The following is a 24,341-nucleotide window of genomic DNA, read 5'->3' as shown; positions in this document are numbered from 1 at the left end:
ATATTTTTGTTGGATTCTTTTAGAATCGAGTATTTTTTGTCACCCAAATTTCTTTGCAATTGGGTTTTTTGTTGGAATATTTTCAAGTCAAGTTCTTAATAATTTTTTGCATTTTTTTTTTTTTTGGGTTTTAAATGTAGGAATCTTTGTATTTCAAGTCTATAGTTTTATTGTAATAAAACTGAGAGAAAAGTTTTTTTTTTCTTCATAACGTTAGTAGGCGAACAATTAAAAATTATTTAATCAAAGTAGGCGATAAGTTGACCAGCGGGCTGTGCTCAGAGATTTAGTCTCATTCGGTTGCCGTTCACAGTACAGAGCTAATGTAAAGTAGTAAATTTCAGAAGTCAAGTCAACAGTACAAAAAAATTCTGGCATAATTAATTTTCTTCGTTTTCGGCTTTCACAAAAATTTCTTCAAGTTACCATTCAACTCATTAGGTAAGAAAGTGCGCTATAATTGAATTGAATACAACTAAATTAAGTCGCAACACACACAGATCGAACACACTCATCATGCAACCAACATCATCGCGGTTCTTCGGCTGTTTGTGGAAGCAGCAGCTCTCATCGATGATGCGTCGTCAACTGCAATTGCAGAAGATCACCTCACGTCAATTGGCATCGAAGGGCGGCCGCAATAAGGTGAAAATGATGTCACAACGCGAGACTTCGACTCAGACTCGGACTCCGACTCCAAATCTGGCTCATAATCCAATGCATCCGGCGCATCCAATGAGGCGCGAGACGAACATGTGGAAGGATCCCCTGAGCACGGACACCAAGTGGTTGAGCGCCCGCGATCCCCGTCGCTATAGACCAGACTTTGGCCAAACCGAGCCACATTCGTTGCGCAAACAATTCATGCGCAGTCCCGACGAACGCACTCGCGACGCGATGACTCGCGATTGGGAGGCGGCGACTCAATTGAATGAGATCGGTCGCCGTCAGGCGCAGTTGGTCGCTCAGCAGCGCCATCACGATAAGATGTACAAGCAGTTGGACAAAAGTGAAGCGACTTCTCGACTTGGACAATCTCGATCCAAATATGCGGCCAAGCAGCAGCGTCATCATGCAGCTGACCAACGATCCAACGAGGATTAGTGTGAATAGCAGTAAAAAAAAAACGGAGAGACGACATCAATGAGAGAACAGTTCATAATTCATTTCTACCATCAACTCCTTCGCATTGTCTATTATGGTGTGTGGGGTAAGAGAGAATGAAACTGACTTTTATTTCTACGGTAGTCGATGGCATTTAATGGCCACGATATCTGCTGATTGCCACAGCCACATTGTCTATGAAATGTGTATAATTTAGTATAGTATTATTTAGCATAGTTTTATGCTCTCTCTCTCTCTCTCTCTCTCTCGATATGACTGACAATCTCTCCTTACACTTTGGGCATTTGACCACTTTCTCTGACATTTAGGCGTTTTTTGAAAGTGTCCTAATTAGAAAATTGTTCTGTTCAATGCATTAACAATGCATCAAACTGTTAATTCTCAAAATATTGGAACTTAACAGTTAACAACTGTAAAGACAGCTGTTGCATCCGAAAGTTCGTGAGCTAAGTTTGCATATTTCATTCATTTATTAATGTTGAAAACCATTAATAAAAAGAGAAGTCATGAATAATAACTTCGCAGCTTTCTAGGTATGTTCAATACATTTAAATGTTCAAATTGGTCGTGCTTATATGCGCATTTTGTAAAGCAACATTTTGAGGAACAATTTTAAACTTTGGAAAAGATTTTTGAAAATAATAGCATAATTTAGCAGTAAGTCAAAGTGTGTGATGTAGCTTTGTTGATTCTGAATCCATCAATGGTTGTCTTATTCTGCACTTTTCCGCACAATGTGCGCCATTGGCATTCTTCTCAGAAAACCTTACGTTTTCCAACACCGATTTGTGCTCTGTAGAGAGAAGATGAAATCGCAGTAAAAAATGTAGAATGGTTTTCTCGAAATATTGAATGTCAGTTCAAATAGAAAATGCCCCATAGTGCAATGAAAGATTCGTCCAAAAATTATCTCAAAAACTGAATTTTCTTAAATTATTTGTATATCGAGATAAGTAATGTTGGTTGTGGTATCGAACGTAAAGTCTTTTTATACTCCAATCTTAAACAGTAATATTTTCGCTTGCATTCGTCTACTGAAAATGTTAAATGTTATTTACAGATATTTGCCGATGGGAATTTCATTTCAAGGAATGTTGTTAAATTTTATTAATTACCGAAAGCGCGATGTTTTCCAAAATATCTTGGCTACTTTTCTGTTTACAAAATTTGGATGTGCTTTATTCCATAATTCTGAATGATTCTCAATGAAAAACAATAATTTATTCGAATCCAACATCTTAACCAATAAAAGCGATTTCAATATCAGTTGCTTAAAATAATTTGTTTTTGTCGACTTTCTTTTCAAAGCTGCTGAGACTACTCCATTTGGATCATTCTTATTTCAAATGATTTATCACAGTTTAATGCTGATTTTTTTTATCTCAATATATATTTCAACAAATATTTCTAATGATTCGATTGCCATATATCGTAATAGATAATCATTATCATTATCATGAAGGAAGTTTTTTAATGGCGACTGGAACAAATAAATTTTGTAATTGGATTGAAATATCGATGAATATCTGATTCCCAGGCAGTTTGATATTGTCGCGATGGCATTGATGAGTTGTTCTCACAATATTTTAATATTTCTTTTTTTTTTCAGAACATAAATTTGCAATATTTTTCGATTAATACCGCACTCTATTGCTTTTTCTGAAAAAAATATTGCCACACGATTTTAGCTGTCTTACTTTTTATTTACAAAGATAATTGAAAATTCGTTGCTTTTGGCAATACAAACAAATTAAATACCTTCGATATGGATTGTGATTTTTAAGTGTATTATTTTTTGGGTAGCAGCAATATCACAAAAAAAATAAAAAAAAAATTTTGGAAACGAATTAATGACTCATTGACTTCTAATTACTTTAATATTGGTAAACAATTTGCAAATTAGAAAATTTAGCTTAATTGATTTTACTCGAAAATTTGAACGGTTCCACAGAAACCCAAAAATTATTAAGGTTTTTAGCAATTTTATCAACAATTTCGAACTTGGATTTTTAGCATTTTATTACATTTTTATCGTTTTAAAACCATTGGCCTTAATTTTTATATATTTTTTTAAATTTTATAAATCAGGAAACATGAAAGTTGTCTCGAAAGGCATGAAAAGTTAACCTACAACTCTAAGACCTATTCACAAATTTACTCTTTGTGATTGGGAGTAATAAAATACAATCAAGATAAATTCCCTCGAATATTTTCACAAATTACACCATAATAAGAATGTGGCATCGCTGACACGGACTTCGAAAATCTCAATCGAAAAGGTGGAAGCACTAAACGCCAGAAAGCCGATTAATACCGAAATCATTGCGCTCAAAATTTGTCAGCGGAATGGAATTGAGGCGGAATTGAATAGAAGAGTATTAAGTATAGTGTTTTAGCAAATTTGGTTAATGCCAAATCAAAGGTTGCATTTGATATTCTCAAATGATTTTGGAAATTTTGTTCAGCTTTTTGAAATTTTGTTTGGTTTTGGTTTTGACCAAAGCGCTAGCGTTAAGTGAACAAAGGATTTCGACACCACAAGCGCAGCGAGCAATTTAAATGTATTAAGGGTCGCTGTTGAGCCACAGAACACGGAACAGAGAACACAGAATACATAACACAGAGCACAGAACAGCTGCCCAAATCGCAGAAGGCCGCAAAAGGCGCAACAACTACAATGCAACAACATTGGGTAATGGCAACATTTAAATCAGTTTTAAAAACTAAGCAGCGCAGCTTATGGCACGTCTCAAAGCAACAGCAAAAGCAACAACAGAGCTGACACAACATTTAGAATATAAATTTCGTTGAACAAATCTCAGGCGCGGCATCCCCAAGGTACAACGCGTTTGCAGCGGGGTGATGCGGGGTGCGTGGAACGCCGAACGGGGAACGAGATGCGGTAGCCAAGTCAAGTCACATGTGCACCGGAAGAGCGACAACGACAACCCTGGACCATGGTTGCCAACAGGGTTACCAACTCCCAAGTGCAAAGCAAGTGAACATGGCGTCAATGATTCTCTCTCTAATGATAATAATAATAATAATAATAATAATAATAATAATGATAATAATAATAATAATAATAATAATAATAATAATAATAATAATAATAATGATAATAATAATAATAATAATAATAATAATAATAATAATAATAATAATAATAATAATAATAAATAATAATAATAATAATAATAATAATAATAATAATAATAATAATAATAATAATAATTATAATAATAATAATAATAATAATAATAATAATAATAATAATAATAATAATAATAATAATAATAATAATAATAAATAATAATAATAATAATAATAATAATAATAATAATAATAATAATAATAATAATATAATAATAATAATAATAATAATAATAATAATAATAATAATAATAATAATAATAATAAATAATAATAATAATAATAATAATAATAATAATAATAATAACAATAACAATAAATAATAATAATAATAATAATAATAATAATAATATAATAATAATAATAATAATAATAATAATAATAATAATAATAATAATAATAATAAAATAATAATAATAATAATAATAATAATAATAATAATAATAATAATAATAATAATAATAATAATAATAATAATAATAATAATAATAATAATAATAATAATAATAATAATAATAATAATAATAATAATAATAATAATAATAATAATAATAATAATAATAATAACAATAACAATAACAATAACAATAATAATAATAATAATAATAATAATAATAATAATAATAATAATGATAATGATAATGATAATGATAATGATAATGATAATGATAATGATAATGATAATGATAATGATAATGATAATGATAATGATAATGATAATGATAATGATAATGATAATGATAATGATAATGATAATGATAATGATAATGATAATGATAATGATAATGATAATGATAATGATAATGATAATGATAATGATAATGATAATGATAATGATAATGATAATGATAATGATAATGATAATGATAATGATAATGATAATGATAATGATAATGATAATGATAATGATAATGATAATGATAATGATAATGATAATGATAATGATAATGATAATGATAATGATAATGATAATGATAATGATAATGATAATGATAATGAATGATAATGATAATGATAATGATAATGATAATGATAATGATAAATGATAATGATAATGATGATGATAATGATAATGATAATGATAATGATAATGATAATGATAATGATAATGATAATGATAATGATAATGATAATGATAATGATAATGATAATGATAATGATAATGATAATGATAATGATAATGATAATGATAATGATAATGATAATGATAATGATAATGATAATGATAATGATAATGATAATGATAATGATAATGATAATGATAATGATAATGATAATGATAATGATAATGATAATGATAATGATAATGATACTATAGCTAAGCAACTCTTTTGTAGGGCACACACGTTTGACCCCCAGGCCCCCAAAGTGCATTTCGCCTATTTAGGGTTTCGAGTTGCGTTCTTCTTCGCTTGTTTTTTATTGTTTGCCCTTTTCGGTGTAGGCAAATGCTGGGCTGTCCAAAAAATACGAGTGCAACCGCCCACCTACAATATACATATGCAACTCTGGAGCTCTACTGTCGACCTCCCTTTGCCCTCTTCAGCCACTAACAAACGTCAAAATATAATTTTTGCGTGGATTTGCGTTTGCAACAACAGCAACAGCAACAACAACAACAGTCACAATAACAACAACGAGGTAAATAGAAAATAGAACATTTTTTAGCACTTTTACAACTGGCTGCTGCTTATCGCAATGCTGCCAACGAGAAGCAGCGACGGAGGCACATTAATGTGGCCTATGTGGCTGCAAACTAAGGACGATGATGAAGAGGAGCAGAGCGGGAGGGAGAAGGAGAGTGGAAAGGGGAAAGGGGAAAGGGTTTGTTGAGGCAGTTTGCCGGCGTTGCATGTCCTACTGTGAGACATAATTTTTAATAATCTACAACACGACCGGGCTGAAAAGTGACAATGCTGGAGGTCCTAGTTCCCTCTCTCTCTCTCTCTCTCTCTCTCTCTCTCTCTCGCTCTCTCTCTCACTCCCTCTCACTCCCTCTCACTCTCTCTGTCTCTCCCAAAAATATACGCGCATGCAAATGGCTTAATTTAATATACAATTATACCCTGTAAGTGGTTAACGTTGAACAGCGATCACATTCCAATCCAGGCATTATTTTTTTTGGCCTTGTTTGGACTAAAGTTAATGAATTGACATCTTAAGCAAAATAAATATTCATACATTAATACTAAATTAAAGATCATTTTTATAATTAGGTAATTAAAACTATAAGTATAATTAAGCTATTTTATAATTAACTAATAATACAAAATATATTAATTGTTCTTCTGTATTATTAGTTAATTATAAAATAACTTAATTTTATGTTGAACTTGTACTTTTAATTACTTAATTATTTAAACATAAAAAGTTGAACTTTAAATTTAAAAAAAATTATTATTCACTCAAAATACAAAACAATAATAAATTTAATTAAAAGTTTCATATTTAGTTAAGCTTTTTTTATAATTAACTACACAAAAAGAAAAATTAAGAATAAAGTCTTGATTGTTTGAATGTCAAAACTTAAATAGAAGTTTTATCCTTAAATCAAGATCGAAAATATAGATTGCCCAATCTTAAAATTCAAAATTATAAGCTTGTTCCATGAATGGAAAAATCTTAAACAAAGAAGGCAAAATAATAAATCATGATGAAACCATCTTAAATTTAGATTGTTTAAAATCTACAAAAATAAAATATATTTCGTGTTTTTTGTATTCATTTTCTTTTAAACATTTATGTGTGTTGTTTACTTTTTTTTAATTAATTCACAATTACTTACACCTTTATTATTTTTTTTGTAAGATCGAAAAGATCTTAAATACAGAGTTGCAATCTTCTTTTCAATCTAGAATAAAGAAAACTTGATTCAAGATTTTAATTTTAAAATGAGATGTTCTTAATCTTAAAATTAAAGATTTTTATATATGTGTAAAAATCCAAAATAACAATAAATTTAAAATAATAATAAATATAATTTTTATTTTAACTTTAAATGATGATTTTGTATTGTAAACTCAAGAAAATACAAGCATAAAAAATTAAAATGAAGTATATCATCAAAAGTTTGACTTTAAAATATTTCCTTTTTCAATACATTTCACATTTATTTGAAATTCATACGAAAAGCATAATTATTATAAGTTAGAAACTAACAAAGTTAATTGACAGTTTGGTACAGCAATGAAATATATTTATTAATATAAAAATTAGGACAAATTAATTAAATAAATATAATTAGATAAAATGATTATGAATTTAGTTAACTAAAAATAACATAATATAATAATAATATGATATAATTGAAATTTGAAATAATTTGTGGCTATTTTATTGATACCTTAAATTAAAGAAACAATAATAATTAAGTATAAAATAAAAATAATATTTTTGTGTAAGAGAAGTGAAATTGACAAAATAATTCGTAAATCTGATATCGAAATGAAATATATTTACTGAAAGAAAAAGCAACACAGAAAATAATTGTATTTATTATAGTTAAAAATAATGGTTAATCGTGATTGACTTTCTTGAGTGAAATGATATACTAATTAATAATTATTAATAACACTAACTTTACTTTTAAAAATAAAATTCATAACTCCAAAATAGTTTTAAATTGCTGTATATTTTATCCGAGTTTATCCCGGGCAATCAAAATTATTCCAAGTATTGTAATTAATATTCGGAATTAAATTTTGTGTATTTTTTAAAAAGGAATTTACTTTTTATTTATAAGCAGTATCTGTAGGTCGAGCATACTCTGTCGACTGTTGGCCTTTGACAAAATGGTGAAATGGTGAAATGGTGCTAAGGATAATGTGTGCATGTATAGGAATATTCACGCAGATTGTCTTGTCTAAGCCAGAGATTGATGCTGCTGCGACGCAGCGGCCAAGAAAGAAAAATAAAAACGAAAGTCACAGCAACAGCAACAGCGCCTCAACCTGCAATTGCCGCCTTCCATTTTCACTCCCCACCTCACTGGTGAGCACAATCCCAGTTGCCGTAATTAAATTACATGCGAGCAACGTTAAGTTGCCTACTTTTAGGCTGAGACATTGTCGCCTGCATACATAAAGATGGCTAGAGCGAGAGAGAGGGGGAGAGAGTGCCGTGTAAAGTGAGGTAGGTGAACTGTGGGTGGGTGGCATTACACATACGACTCGTAGGCTGCGGTCTGGGCATCTCTGGCAGCCACTGAATGTTGTAATTCAAACGACAGCAACGGGTTAACATTAGCGCACTTTTTATGGCCCGCGCTGGATAAGTAATCCTTGCTCCTTGTTGTTGTTGTTGTTGTTGTTGTCCTTGTAGTTGTCGCTCTCCTCTCTTGCTGCTGCTGCTGCTGCTGCTTGCGGCTTTTCTCGCATCTCTATGATTAGCGTTACAATTTATGCCAACCGCAAAGGCATTTGTGGCATCAACAACAACTGCAACTCATTCGCGACAAAGTCAACTCTTGCAACAATGAATGTTTCTCATAAAGAATCAATGCTTAAACAAGACAACAACAAATATAATAACATAATTCTTTAATTCTGTCTTTAATAACAATAATAATGAATAATGATATAAATCAATTTCAAATTTATAGAAATTGTAATTTCAAAAAGATTCCAAATATTCAAAAATGATTTAATTTATATTAAACATTCTCGATCCACAGAATTTATATAATTTACGTATTATCTGAACACAGAAATTCAAAAATTATTTTCATAGCAATCTATTATTGTGTTCGTTTGGATTTCGATTTTAAATAACAGCAAAAACAATGCGGTATTATTCTTAAAATATACCGAATTAATATACTGAAAGAATACTAAGATATACCGAAGGCTATATTATTTTATATATTACACACAAAAATATAACAAGCGAGCGAGCTGCTCAACTGTGAGTATTTTTTGTAGTATTTTTTAGTATATTAATTTGGGTTTCGATTTTTATTATTATTGTTCATAAAATATAACAATATTGGAAATATACTAAGCTGTAATGAATGTTACATTTGTTATATTACACACAAAAATGTGACAACAAGTATAATATAACAAAAATGGAAAGCTATATATTTGAGTGAACTCAACATGAAATCAGTGCTGTATTCACTTTAAAATATAACTATTTAATATACCAAAAAATACTATAAATCAGATCTATGGCTATGTTTACTAAATTGTTAAAATATCTAACATATCTTATTATGTTCAGATTATAATTGGAAAACCAATTTCATACTCTCATACTTCAAATAAGTATGGATTATTTTAAAAAGTAATTAAATTATTTTTTTTTTAGTCGATAGTCGATAGTTTATGGAAACTATCAAGAAATATCAAAAGCGCAGACTATCGATAGTTCTCCACCTCTATTCTACACTAACTAAGCTAAGCGTGACTTAATTCAAGCTATCTACTCTCTTCTCACCTCGATTTAGTCAACAGCAGTTGTCCCGCTCTCACCTCATTCCAATAATGGAGCATTGATCACGCTGAGTATGCAACAGAATTTCAAGATGGCGTCTGTGTTGAATTTGCTTGTGAACTCTGTTTGTGACCGTGTGGTGAGTTGAGAAGACGAAAACCCACCACAGACACGAATGTGGGCATACATATGAATGTATGTACATATGTATGTGTGCGAGTTGTTCGTGGGCAGCAGCTGTGTTGACCAAATGTGGACTTAGGACGTGCTTTTAATTTTTAAAAACTGCTTTTAAAACGTGATAAAACACGTTGAAACTGCAAATAGTTGCACCACACACATATGTATGTATGTATGTGCATATGACATTCTCCATGTGTGTGAGTGTGTGTGTGTTATAGATGCTAACATATTTATATATAGAACGATATTTTTTATATAACGTGCGCAAATCCCAAACCACTGATGTGGCCAAAGAAGAAGAAAAGGAAAAGCTGCAAAAAAAAACCAAATACGGAGTGAAGGGAGCGAAAGAGAGATAGCGTAAAAAAAACGCTGTGTAAAGCGTGCATTTACATAATGAAAGATGTAGCAATATGTGACTGCTGCACACCCCCAACTCCCCCTCCAACCATCAGCACCATCGTGCAAGTCCAGCTGCAGATGTCGGGGAAAGGGATAAGCAGCAAACGGGACATCATGTGCGTGCCATTTTTTTTTTTTGTTTCATTTTGCTATGCACAGGAAAACAAAAAAAATTAAATTATAAAATATTGAGGCGAGTAAGAAATGCGCAAAGGACACACACACACTAACCCACACAGACATGAGCACAAGCAGTGCAAATGGGTTTGAGTGTTTGTTGGGTGGGGTTGGGGTCTCAGTTAAAAGCAGCGCACTGCTTGCCTCGGTTGGGGGTTTGAGGCGCTAGATGGCGCTGTGAACCACACTTACCGGGCACACACAGAATTAATGTCCTTTTAGATACAAATGCAATTTATAAAGCCCGACGTGTGTGTGTGTGTGTGTGTTTGTGCGAGACGCCCCAAAAAATGCTTTCACATGCTGCTGCCCCACACCACACACACACACACACACACACACACACACACACACACTCCACATGCCCAGCACATTTTTTTGCAACATAATTTTGAATAACATTAAAATTATTAGCTACAAATGCATAGCAAAAAAAAAGCTAGAAAAGAAAGAAATGGGCGTAGCCCGAGGCAACAAATGTGCATAATGAGCTCTGGTCAAATTCACAGACGTCAGGTTGGGGTTTGCGGCACAGCTAGCCGAGATTTACGCGCGACAGTTCGCTCTCTCTCTCTCTCTCTCTTTCTCTCACTCTTTCTCTCTCTCTGCTCTTCCTCTGGCGTCGTGGGACTAAACACTTTTCAGTTGATATCGCAAATCCTTTTTCGCAGCGCTTACATAATGATATGTGGCCAGCCGCTTTTTTTCCATCTTGTCGCTGCCTGCGGTCACTGTGTGTCTGCAAAGCGAGGGGAGAAGAATGATAGAGGGGAGAGAGTGAGAGAGCGCTAGTGAGAGAGGGAGAGAAAGAGAGAGGAGGGAGGTGAAAACATGCATTTGCATGCAATTTGCGTTTGTTGATTTTTCGGACCACTCGCAAAAAAAAGACAAAATAAAATGCCGCCAGTTCGGGATTTGCCCAAGAGACTCGATAAGCATCCGCCACTTACTCCACATTAATAATCCACACACATACACACACACACACACACACACACACACAAACACACACACTGAGGAGTCAACATTGCGCCAATTGCAATAAGAAGAAGACTTTCGGGGCATAGAGAAAAACAGCTTGAAACACTCAACAAGAATTTGTTAAGACATTCCACATCTCACTTGAAATACTGAAATATACTAAACTATACAGATCGTCATATTTGGTATATCGATATACTACTACATTCAAATAATTAAGAAATCTGTGAGTTACCCGCTACCCATTTTGAATAAAAGCAAAGAGTGCGGTATTATTCTTACAGTATACCAAATTAATATACAGCAAGAATATTAAAGTTAACCGAAATTTATATTTGGTACATTGATACAGTACTACATTCATAATATACCATAGAGTGCAAAATATACCATATTGTCAGCCAAAGCAACTTAGATCCAATTTTACGATATCAAATTGTTTCTTAAGGCCCAACACCACTGTAAAATTTAAAAAAATAAACAATTTATTTTCCCTCAATTTGAGTTTTTTTTAATGTAATAGCAAATCAAAACTTTGAACGCGTTTTACTCAAAACACAGTTTTTATACCCGCTACCCATAGGGTAGAAGGGTATTATAACTTTGTGCCGACAGGAAATGTATGTAACAGGTAGAAGAAGGCATCTCCGACCCTATAAAGTATATATATATTCTTGATCAGCGTCAACAGCTGAGACGATATAGCCATGTCCGTCTGTCTATCTGTCCGTCTGTCCGTATGGAACACTAGATCTCAGAGACTATAAGAAATAGAGCTATTTTTCGACAGCATTTGTTATGTTTGCACGCAGATCAAGTTTGTTTCAAATTTTTGCCACGCCCACTTCCGCCCCTGCAAATCAAAAAAATCGAATAACAAGCGTAATTTTAAAGCTAGAGCTGTGAATTATAACTATAGTATTTATGAATTCTTGTGAAACAATTTGATTCCGATCAGATAAAAATTGTAGAAGTCTTAATTGCTTTGGCCGACAATCTGGTACATCGTGCCGTCTATGGTATATTTCGAATGCGGAGCTATATCGATATACCAAATGTGACATTTTAAACATTTTGAAATACTCTTATATGAAGATAACCCAGATATATAGTGCTATGGAAACAAGCTGTAAAGCATCTCCACAATTTACTGACCAACACAAAAATATGACCTGAAACGCAAGCAATTAGCTAAATTCGTAATCTTTGTGCTCCAATCCAAAAATATATATATATCCAATCAAGAAACAAGATTTTGGTCTTAGTACTAAGAATTTCCTTCTAAAGAATGTGTCAATAACATTCAAGTCACGAAATCACGAACACACATCTTGATTTCAAAATCATTTGATATAGAATACAGTTCTTATTAATAAGAGAAAAAAGGCATCATCATCACTGGACAAAGAGACGACTGTCACAAATTAAAACTTACAAAAACAAGTAAGAAAGTTACAGTCGAGTGTGCTCGACTGTGAGATACTTGCTACCCATTTTTAATAAACGCAAAATATTGCGGTATCATTTTCAAAATATACCGAAAATACAAAAAAAAAGTACTAAAAATATACCAAATGGTATATTTGGTATATCGATATAGTACCGCATTCAAAATATACCATAGACGGCACAATATACCACATTGTCAGCCAAAGCAACTAAGACCCCTAGTAAGTAGGCGTTTTTGCCCATACAAAAGTATTTCTTTAATAGCTTCCACAATTTTTGTCTGATCGCAACCAAATTTTCAGGGATCATAACTACTAGTTATTACTGTATATACCAAAATTCGTAACTCTAGCTTTAAAATTAGGCTTGTTATTCGATTTTTTTGATTTGCGGGGGCGGAAGTGGGCGTGTCAAAAATTTGAAACAAACTTGATCTGCGTGCAAACATAACAAATGCTGTCGAAAAAAAATTATAGCTCTATCTCTTATAGTCTCTGAGATCTAGTGTTCCATACGGACAGACACACAGACGGACAGACGGACATGGCTAGATCGTCTCGGCTGTTGACGCTGATCGAGAATATATATACTTTATAGGGTCGGAGATGCCTCCTTCTACTTGTTACATACATTTCCTGTCGGCACAAAGTTATAATACCCTTCTACCCTATGGGTAGCGGGTATAAAAAATTCTAAGACCATTCTTAGTTCTAATTAAAGTGCTAGTCTAGAGCTATAAAATAACCTTTAATTATTTTTAAAATTGTTTCAGGTTATGTTTTTTTGTTTCCACTGAAAAGATGGTCGCAACGCGACATCCGTCAGAGAATTACCCATATTCAGAAGAGAATGCGAGAAGAAATGGAGCTATTGGTAAATAAGCCAAAACAAAGCGGTATCGGGAACACAAATGGATGGAAATACCGCAAGGAAGGCGTTTGCAAATATAGATTTTTTGATTTCGATATTAATTTGTTAAAAAAGACTTGAAAATATTTTGATGACCAAATCTTTTGAGTTTGCAATAAATACTGCAAAATTTTAAGATTTTTCTTCAACGACTGCAAGACTCTATAAAGCCAAGTATCTAGGTATAACATGTCACCAACAATACACAACATTTTAATACATGGAGCTCAGATAATAGAATTTTCTGTAGTACCTGTCGGCTGCCTGGGAGGAAGTGCATCAGAAATTTTATAAAAATTATAAACGATCTCATGCACGACTCAAGAATTCAAGGCTGAATAACATGATGGATGTGTTCCATAGATCCATGGACTCTTCTGATCCCCTCTTATCTAGCCTTTATCCCATCAAAAGGTCAAATCAAAATATGAAAAAAGTTCTGCCACACGAATTGTTAGAACTTTTAGAAATAACATTCAAGATGATTTTGACTCCGACTCTGATAGTCAATTTTCTTTTGAGCTGGAAGCAGAAGAAAGTTAAGAATGTTTAATTTACTAAAATATAATTGTTTTCGAATATTAAAAACAAAAAGAACCAAAATTACCTTTCTTGTACCCATTTAGTTAACACTGCGCTTCGGCGTGGCCAGATCAAACTAAAAGTTTGTTTATATCTTTATAATGATCTTAATATCAAATGTGCCCAATTACAGCTCTCTACGAACATTTTTGGAATACATGACTTACAAAAAATGTATGTGAGGTCATTTCGACCAGTGTGCATTAGTTATATTTACAATATTTGAAATGTTAAATTTAATAATTTTTGGGTATATTTTCTTTTATTTTTGTGTTTCTTCTTCTTGTTTTTGTTATAATTATATCATAGTGTAGTGTTACATAAGTCTTAGCTAAAACATCATGCAAAGTTCGCAAGAAGCACTTTTCAATTTGCCATCTACAAATGCAGTTTGCTTTGTGCAGCACTTGTTGCAGTTGCAGTTGGAGTTGTTGTTTCTATTACTGCTGCCACTTTTGGTGGCTTCATCCTGCGCTTGCGTCGCTTGCGAGCCTTGCGGCGTCCGCGATCGAACTCTCTGATGTGATCAACAATGAAATGCTTAAAGTCATCGCCCTCATATTGGCGACACGACATTGTGAATAATATTAGCGAATTAATATAGAAAAAAAATCTTATATCATAATTATCCATAGTTGTATTTGTGCCATGCTGCTTCCGCCTGCGCTCCCGCTCCTCCTCCTCACGCTGCCACTTGCTGCGATGCCACTGTTGTGGCAACTGTTGCTGCTGTTGTTGTTGCTGCTGCTGCTGCTGCAGCTGTTGTCTTTGCTGCTGCTCCTGTTGCTGACGCTGATAGTTTGAATAGTTGTGCTTGCGCACTTTCGGCGATGGCAGCAAATGCAACATCTCGTCATCGTAATCATTGTGGCGTCGTTGGCGCTTCTGGTTGCTGCTTCCGCTTCCGCTGCTGGCAATTGTGTTGAAATGTTGATGTAAATAATCGTAAATGCTCATGCTTCGAATGGTGACCAAATTGATGGTGTTGCTGTTGTTGTTAATGATGTTGCTGATGATGATGCTGTTGTTGTTGATGTTGTTGATGTTGCTGATGCTGGACGATGCGTTCGTATTGTAGTTGTTGTTGCTGTCAATGGTCATTTGCCGTTTAAATGGTCCCGATTTATGCGGCGCCACATGCTGTAGATACGGCCAACTGCCGCACGCCTTCTGCGCGCTAGTTGTCGTTGAAGTTCTCATTGTTGTTGTTAGCATTGGCTTCTTCTGTTTAGTCGTGTGTGTTGTTGTTGTTGTAGTTGTTGTTGTGGTATTTACATCGCGAACATTGTGATCTACAGCAGTGACTGCAACGCGTCAATGGTCAGTGATTAGCGGACCCCAGAACATTTTCGATATTTTTGTATCATCCTCGGTCAAAAAGAATTGACGTCCCAAATGAACAAACTCCTTTAGCGACAACTGGCCATCGCCATTCTTGTCTATCACAGCAAATGAAACGGCAGCATCCTCTTCGGTGAGTCCCAGACAGCGGAAGAAGAGCTTATATTGTTCGAGATCCAAGTGGCCAGTGTGATCAAAGTCAACGGCCTGCGAAAGCATGAAGAACAGAAGTCAGCATATTAATTAAGTGCATCTTTAGCATTCAATTGCCACATCATCAATTACCTTAAACAAATACGGCAAAAAGCGTCCAATGCGCTTGGCCATTTTCTTGTCATTCAGTCGATGATGCAGATCGGTTAAGAATTGCTCGGCATTAACCAGATTATATGGCGTTATCTCGCCAAATTGCTCCTCCCACGTCTGCTTAATCACATCGTTGAATTCGGCGGCCACTTCGGGCGACAAATGGCCCAAATCGCTGAAACGTTTTGCCAGCAAATTGAAATCATCATATGAGATGACACCATCGTGATTCACGTCCATAATGCGATGCAAGGTGCGCATCTTGCGGCGCCAAAACTCAGAGTCGCCCTAAAACGGAAGATAAAAATGAATATAAGAATCGACATAACAATTTTAACTTAAATATTTTATTTTGCTCTACAAAGTTATTCTAATTTTCAAAATAAAATTTTAATTCAATTCCGAATTGTGCAACTGCTTGAACTGCTTGATGCACTTCTTCTCGAAACTCGAATGCCGTATAGTCTAGACACAAACCATACGCTGCTTGCAACTGCGCTTGCGCCACTTGCTTACAGCAAGCGAAGAGTTCAAAAAACGACATTGAGGCAAAAGTCCAAAAATTACAAAACCCGTTTCGAGCATTTACACAATTAAATTGTTGTTGTTGTTGCTGTTGGTTTTGACCACGTGGCCACGTGGGCCGCGAGTTCGTTCACTTACCCGCTCGCTGCGCTTAACATTAGCATTGCGACGACGTCGCTCGAACTCATCATCCGAATCCGAATCGCTGTCGCTTTCCTCGCGACGCATTGTGGCTGCGCCTGCTGTTTTCTTTGAATATTGGCGCACTGCTTGAATCATAGCTGTGCGGCCGGACATTAAATGCCATGGCGCATGTGTTGCACAGCTCGAATTTATCACAACCAGGCGCTGCAAAAATACACAAAACATAGAGAAAATTCTTTGAGTCACAGTTGCGCAATTGTTGTGAAGCAGTTCATATATCGACTGCTTGGCGGATATGCCCACACACTGCTTGCTTGCTCCATTTTAAATGAAACGCCATTGCTGTTGTTTTCGCTAGCATATAAATCAAGTCCATAAAATGATGTTTTCGTCTATTTGTTTGTTTGTTTTTGTTTTGTTTTGTGCTTTGTGTTTACTGTTGCATTAACAACGCGCTCGCCCTTCAGTCGTCGTAGGTATGTGTGTGTGTGTGTGTAAATAATAATTACATGCGATGTACACATGTGTTGTTGTTACTCTTCTTGTTATTGTTGTTTTTATTATTGCTAAGGTCAGTTCTGGATTCTTGTTTTGGACCGGTTTTTCTCTACAAAAGATTTCACTCGCTATGTTGGCCATGAGTGGAGTGCTCAACAGTTTGAGAGTCACCACGTGGCGGAAACCCAACGGAAAGTATCAGACCAGTGGCTGCTCAACTTGCACTGCAAGCAGTGAAACTACAACTTCTCCTTGACCTTGTGAGTGCAACTCTCGCATACACACACACACACACCACACACAGATCTCTTTCTATTTGTATTTGTAAAGCTCATTAAGTGCTTTTCTTCAAAGATTCAATAACATGGAATTGAATCTATTAATGAGTTTTCGGTTGCTGTTGCTGTTGACAGTTTGTTTTGAGATAACTTCACTCAACGTTTCTTTTTTCTCTTTCCCCCCTTTTTTTTTGTTTGTTAATTACAAGACCCGAAAAGTTGTCAACAACATTCAGAGGCAACTCATTTTTGGGTTGATAATGGCATGAATATGATAATGCTGTGGATGATATCATTTGAAAGCATACAAAAAAACAAGTTTCTTGTTGCTGGGCCTTAAAGATTGGCTTAAATGCAAATGACAGCAATCACGAGCCTCTTTTTCAAGTTTGCTCGAAAACACGAAATCTTGAACAAAACAAAAACCAGATCACAAATAACATTTGATATATGTATGATTATTATTGTGTGGAAAAGGAAGTTGAAGTCGAGCAACAGGTCAAAAAACAAAAACAAAGCACAGTAAGCGAAGGTTCAGGCATTTGCTAGAACGAACGAATGAATGAAATTCACATGGTGGGGGTGGTTTGGGTCACAGCTAAATGCGTGCTCTGTACTCTAAAACTGTGCAAGGGTCAGCTGTCAGCTGTTGTCAGCGACTTCCGTTTCCTCTCCTCTCACACAGGTAACTACTTGTTATTGTTTTTTGGCGCTTTGCGCATGCTGAACTAAGTTGCGTGCAGAATTTGCGCAGTTTATAGACGCCCCACATATTGTTTTGGGTGGGGGGTTTTCGGGGGATGGTTTGAAAGTTGTTTTCGCCCAGTGCTCATTGTTGTTGTTGTTGAAATGAAAGATGTGCGTTTTCAACAGCATTGCTGTATGTTTAGTTAATGATTGTGTGAATTGATGAATTAATGTGCTGATCTCTACAATCATCATAATAAAGTACATACATAGATCATTTTTCACTGTCTATTGTCAAAATTCGTCTCGTATTTTTTTCTACCCCGTGCCACGCTTGCAAAGTGCTTCTCAAACCCAACTCTACATCAGTCTCCCCCTCTCTATCGCACACACGAACACATACAGTTGACTGTGGCCTCATTTCTCGTAACTATAACTGATGCCCTCCTCCCACTTGCATTTGTTAAACGCTACTTTTTTGGAGCGCTTTGTAATTAAATTAACACACAAACACACTCATATACATATGTAAAGAGAATGAGAGAGATGCATACGAATAAACAGACGCTTACATTATTGTTGTAATCGCCCGTTGGCTGCTGGGTTGAGAGTGGTGAGGGGGGGTGCTGCAGGGCGCCCATCGTTGCGGCCATATTGCGTTCCAGGATTTCTCTCGAAGTGCGCAAAAGACCGCGGCTTACAATGTTGAATGCCATCTCTTTCTCTTTACAGTTCTTCTTATATTAACACTCTTTGTTGTTGTTGTTTTTATTGTTGTATCAGGCAAGCGAAAAACAGTGTTGTTGTTGTAGTTTAGTTGCTGCTGCTGTTGTTGTTGTTGTTTTTGTATTTATTATTGTTGCAGTTGCAGCGCGCATTTATGTATAAAAAACCGGTTTGAAGACAACAAACACACTCACACCAACCACAGATACACAGTGAAGAAAACTCTTTCACAAAACAAAAAAAAATTTGTTGCAGTTTTGTTTGCTTTTGCGTATTACACTTTGCTGCTGCTTCTCCTTTCTGAACTTCTTCTTCTTCGTCAACTTCTTTGCTTTTGATTGCTTTCCGTTAAACACAACCGTTCGCTGGCGCGTTCGAATTCGTTTTGACAGCGGCAGTTGCGGCGAAAAGAAATGAAAACACAGCGACGACGGCGACGACGGCGACGTTGTAACAGAAGCAGCATACATATGCATGTTGTCTGTGTGTGAGTGTGTTTATGTAGAGGGGAGTTCAAGCATGGAAGGGCTGCGGCGACGTTGCCAGAAAAATACAATACAAACACACACAGACACACACACACAACCACTTACATAGAGCTGGCAAGAAAAACAGCAAAAAGCAACTACAAACAGATGTTGCACACCGGCCAAATGTGTTTTATAAAAAAATCGACAATGCAATTGAATGAAGAGAAATTTAACGAGTAGAAATGCATGTAAAAATTACGGTAGTTTTATTTGTATACTGTTTATTGATAATGTAAACGAATAACTTTTTTGTATTTAGGTCGTCTGATGAACGAACAAACTAAATTCACACACACAAACATGCACGCATACAATTACAGCGAAATGTAACGAATGGTCGAGCGAGCGAGTTCTCTGTTTTCGTTCTACTTCTTCTACTTCATTGCCTCACGCACAAATAAGCACACACACACACACAGCCAAGAGTGCTTAACACACACATACAATCAACGTATGTGTACTGTGTACGTTGGGTGTGTGCTTCTTGTTTGTGCTGTTCAAATATTGTGCCCCTTCCCCCATCCACCTAAAATTCTCCTAATCAATCTTTATAGCCGACCGATAATGCGATCCTGCTGCAGCAGGTGCTGCAAACTTAACAGCGATGACAAATGTTATGCAAGGTAACAGACATGCTCAATTTAACATCTGTTACTGCATCAGCTGTTAAGCATACAATATTTACAAACATTGCATACTTATGCAATTACATGCACACATCTGTGCCTGTGCCTGTATTTGTGTGTATACGTGCACTAGTTTTGTCTTATGGTGTTTACCAGGCAAGTTGGCTTAGACTGCAAATGGCCCCCAGCAGCGTTGTTGTTGGTGTTGCTTGCTGTCTGCGGAGTGCAATGCACTCGGGGTGCATTTGTATGTATTGGTGACTGTCTGGCTGAGTTTCGCTGTGTGTGTGTGTGCCTGCATGTGTACGTGTATAAGAACATCGTGCGCATCGACATCGGCTGACTGCCAAAGAGTCACGTAACAAATCCAAGCGCCACTGAATGCAACCAATTAACATAGAAGCATCAACAATAACAACAACAGGTTCAAGAGAATGTGCATTCGTTTACCTTGCATTCAAATCGAATCTATCAATTACATTTTCCCATAGTACAAACTACAAACAAACACATTTCACATACAGTGGGCACTCCACTTTAATCAATTTTAGTCAGTTTTAATATTGAAATGATTTTTATACATACATCAGAAATAATCGTAGTTCTGTAGACATTGTTTTTTATGTTTTCAATAAATTTTATTTTGAAGAACGAATCCGCTCAAAAGGGGTGTTCGCTATGGAGCTTTCACTGTATTCGTAATGTACTTGCGTATTCATTTGCCCAAATTTATCCCGCATATGCATACACAGTGACACACAAATTATTTGCTGCTTAACAAGTGTCAAATTAAAGTTCGCTGATACGTGTCAAATAATATGCGAACCACTGTTCAACGCACACACGCACTTACAGTTACAACAAAGCCACGCTTAACCCATACAAAGCAAGGCACACGACCAATTGAAGCTTGGTATGCAGATCATGTTCTTTTTTTGCTTGCAAATATTCATTCTATTGTTGATCAACGTTCTTCCTGTAATTTCACCGAGGTGAATGAACAGCTGCGAAATTGAATTATGTAATAACAATGCAATTGCACATACATACATACTTACATTTATCAATCCATTTACTATATCGTTTGATCAATATTAATTTGTAATTATCGTATTTTCGATCGTGGGCAGCATACTAAATGTGACGTCACGGGCGCAAGCCAGGAGTCTGAAAATACAGAATAAAAAAAGACTGCGTAGTTTCAAAAGTTTACATTTACATGCTAATTGTACATACACACATACATACATATGGACACAGATGGATGGTTAAGTGAATGTGGATGAAAATAAGAAATCTCGTAGAATTTTAAGTGTGGTGCGTATGTCTGTATCTGTATGTGTGTGCTTTATAAATCTGCGCCCGCGCCCGGCTTATTAATATGCGGCACCTACACACCAATAAACATGTGTAGATGTATGTTTGTGTGTGTGAACATACACGCGACAGTTGTAATTGTAAAGTGTGATTGTTGGAGCAAAGCATAGATTTCAATGTCCGTCTATCGGGTCTATCGGTATGTACATAAGTATGTATGTTTGTCTGTATATGTATATACATATGTATCTGTATGTATGTATGTATGTACGTCTGTTTGTAAGCGTGCTTTGTTGTTGCCAGACAGCAACAAGCTCTGCTTCTATTTTCGCACAGTCTCTTTGAATTTAACATCTGTGTTTTTGTTTTGGTTTTTTGCGTTGCCTGCGCATTTGCCGTTTGGCGCTCTTTCCAAGGTTTCCATATCGTGTTTTCGAGATTTCCGCAACGCCATTTTTTTTTTTGGCGTACGTGTTGCGGTGTTGCGCCTCATTGTCGTCTGCCGGCTCCACGCCAACAACAACAGCAGCTGATAGTTTCTGATACACACACACACGCGCGCAAACGCAGCTGTATTTGCATGTTGATCCGTAATGTGTGTATTTTCAATTTCATTGGTGGGGTGGGGGGGAGATGCTGCGCTTGATGCTAAAGCAGATAGAAGAGTTGAGTTGACTTGACCCAATGCAACATGAGAGCGAGAGAGAGCGTGCGCGACGCCGGTCGTTGTCGTCTGTGCTCTCGGGTCGCCAGCTCGCGAGCTCGGCATTCGGCTGTGCTCTGTGCTGAAGTTTTTGTATGCGGATTTTGGCACGTCGTCATGCCGGCTGTGTCACTAGCCTCACTTTCGTGTCTGCCTTTTTTTCTTTTCTTTTCTTTTTTTTTTGCTTTGCCTTTGATCTGCTTCTTGCATAAAATGACATGAAATTAATTGCGTCGTTTTGTGTGCGTCGTATATGTGTGTTGTATGTATGAATGTGTATGTGTGTTATGTATGAATGTATGCGCGTTTATGTGTACAAGCGTGTTTTTGTGGTTGGTGGCACGACTAGACAACATATGCAACGTCTACGTGCGGCATGCAACGTGTCCTTTCTGTTGTCGTAGGTTCTAGTCGTTCAATTTGAGGGCCATAGGAGTGCTACGCATACACACTTAAGCACTCACATGCATAGACAGCAATACACATACACATCGACAGCTACATACATATGTGCATGTTTACAGTTATTCATGGACAACTGAAACTGTCGCCTTATCAGCGACCTGTTTATGCTATTTTTCATTTATCGTTACTTTTGTTGTTGCCATTGATAAAAGCAACAACAACAACGACAGCAGCAATTGCGTCTATCATAATTTTGTAAGTGTCGCGCGGCGACTTTATGTAAAAAAAAAAGAATAAAAACAAAAGATTAGCCCAAAAAGTAAACAAAGCGAGGTCCGCTCCACAAGTTGCATTCTAAATACATAATGTCAAGCGACAAATAAGATGGCAACCCTCGCTTAAATGATTAGTCCAAAACAGATTTGGTAACGCTTAAATTGGACAAATAGGAGCAAGACTACGGCTAACCATTTTTTTAATTTATTTCCCTCTATGTGTGTTTGCTTTTAAGTGTGAGGTTATGTCACACAACCAAAGTTCAGAAGTTGGCCTAGCTTTAAGCGAATTTTATGCAAAATCAATTTAAATGTTGTTAATGATTATGCGCGCAAATTAAAAACTATTCTAGAAACACAAAAACCATAAGTGCGACCTTGTGCAGCAACAAATTTGTTGTTTTCAACAAAAAAGGCAAAAATAAAAAAAACCACAACAAACCAGCGAAATCAAAACAACATGTGAAAAGTCTAAACAAACACAACACAAATGCATGCACATGTAAATATGTAAATACATATATGTATGTGTGTGTTTATTGTAGTGCTGTAATCCACACCAAAAGTGCCCCCACTGTGGTGGTAGCCCTGACAGTCTGCGACGATGGAAAGGCTTCGTCGTACAGTGTTTACTCAATAAATGGGTCAGTGGACGAATGCGATCGTGTTTCTCTCGTTCACATACTAATCAATTATACACCTACATAATTTGCTTTTTATTTTCAAATTAATCGTAAATATACATACATATGTAAGTAAATAAAATATATTTTAAAAATATTCTTCTAATCAATTGTTTGTTATTTGTAATTGACACTGTGCTATTTAGCGATAAGACGCCTTCAACATGCTGGACAAGCGCTAAGTGGTAAATGCTAAACTCCATATTTCGATGGCCCTTCGACCAGCAGCAGACTATTGTAAATTTATATGTAGCTATTTTTGGATGCCAAAATATTGTTGTGCTTTATCTTTTGAAAGAAAATAAGGGTAATTTGAAAAGTCGGCGACGTTAAAACCGGCACGTTAGCCAAAAAAAGCAAAAACAAGAAATATGCGTAAACAAAATTGTAAACGAAAAACAAAAATAAGTAAACAACAACAAACCGTCACAATTGTAAAGTACTTATCTGCTTACATTTTTTGGGGTCGCTTAAAATAATCAAATTGATGGATCTTTTGCAAAGTGTAAACACATGGGAATAATGCCATGGGGGCTTTTAGCATATGCATGCGACAGGTGACATAAGAAACAGTTTACATAATGTCGTGTAGCATCGTATCTCTGGGGACTTCACTTATTTTTCAAATTTGCGCGCCGAAGTAGAGCTGCATAAATGTACAAGTGTGTACACACTTCAAGGAAAAAGTTTCAGTGTTACCACTCATTTAATTGGTATTTAATGAAGTGTAACCATAATGCTAGAATTCAAAGCAAAGTAGTTAATTTTAAAATTCTACTCCCCTTTCTTTTAATTATTTTTATTATAATTTATTTAAAAAGGAAATAAATGATTGACTTTCAAATTCATGTTTATGATTTGTTCAGAAATTATAATGGGGATACTTAATTCCTTTTCATATTT

At 35.3% G+C, this 24,341-nt stretch overlaps 3 protein-coding genes and 1 long non-coding RNA gene across 13 annotated transcripts in view; 1 reads left to right on the top strand and 3 right to left on the bottom strand.

Moving 5' to 3' along the window:
- Positions 1-282: 282 nt before the first annotated feature.
- On the top strand, positions 283-2,405 carry LOC117577934 (uncharacterized). 2 transcript variants are annotated; one of them, XM_034262939.2, is made up of 3 exons: positions 283-441; positions 501-1,201; positions 2,186-2,405. In XM_034262939.2, the coding sequence occupies exon 2, from the start codon at positions 517-519 to the stop codon at positions 1,102-1,104; it is 588 nt and encodes a 195-aa protein (XP_034118830.1). In that variant the 5' UTR covers positions 283-441; positions 501-516; the 3' UTR covers positions 1,105-1,201; positions 2,186-2,405. The 2 variants fall into 2 exon arrangements, with proteins under 2 accessions (XP_034118830.1, XP_051860213.1); XM_052004253.1 differs by having other exon boundaries at positions 501-1,210.
- A 12,244-nt stretch (positions 2,406-14,649) lies between these two features.
- LOC127565498 (myb-like protein Q) lies at positions 14,650-15,609 on the bottom strand. Its single transcript, XM_052004243.1, has one exon. It carries the CDS (start codon positions 15,607-15,609, stop codon positions 14,773-14,775), a length of 837 nt encoding a protein of 278 aa, XP_051860203.1. The 3' UTR covers positions 14,650-14,772.
- A 99-nt stretch (positions 15,610-15,708) lies between these two features.
- LOC117576939 (sarcoplasmic calcium-binding protein) lies at positions 15,709-19,273 on the bottom strand. Its single transcript, XM_034262100.2, has 4 exons — positions 18,746-19,273; positions 16,705-16,914; positions 16,021-16,329; positions 15,709-15,942 (listed from the first exon to the last, which is right to left on the bottom strand). The coding sequence occupies exons 1-4, from the start codon at positions 18,887-18,889 to the stop codon at positions 15,709-15,711; spliced, it is 897 nt and encodes a 298-aa protein (XP_034117991.1). The 5' UTR covers positions 18,890-19,273.
- Positions 19,274-20,580: 1,307 nt separating this feature from the next.
- LOC117577990 (uncharacterized) overlaps positions 20,581-24,341 on the bottom strand; it is a 29,506-nt gene continuing 25,745 nt past the window's right edge. The window contains exons 1-4 of one of the 9 annotated variants that reach the window (XR_007954817.1): positions 21,292-21,535; positions 21,114-21,222; positions 20,909-21,031; positions 20,581-20,825 (exon numbers count right to left, since the gene is read on the bottom strand). This is a non-coding gene — a long non-coding RNA (uncharacterized LOC117577990). Of the gene's footprint in view, positions 21,060-21,109; positions 21,247-21,291; positions 21,547-24,341 lie in introns of those variants that run through there. The other 8 variants (XR_004573335.2, XR_004573337.2, XR_007954823.1 and 5 more) reach the window with 8 other exon arrangements.

Source organism: Drosophila albomicans, chromosome X (assembly GCF_009650485.2).
Source record: "Drosophila albomicans strain 15112-1751.03 chromosome X, ASM965048v2, whole genome shotgun sequence".
NCBI lineage: Eukaryota > Metazoa > Arthropoda > Insecta > Diptera > Drosophilidae > Drosophila > Drosophila albomicans.
Note: the sequence above shows the minus strand (reverse complement) of the source record. Positions and strands in the feature narration are given on the sequence as shown.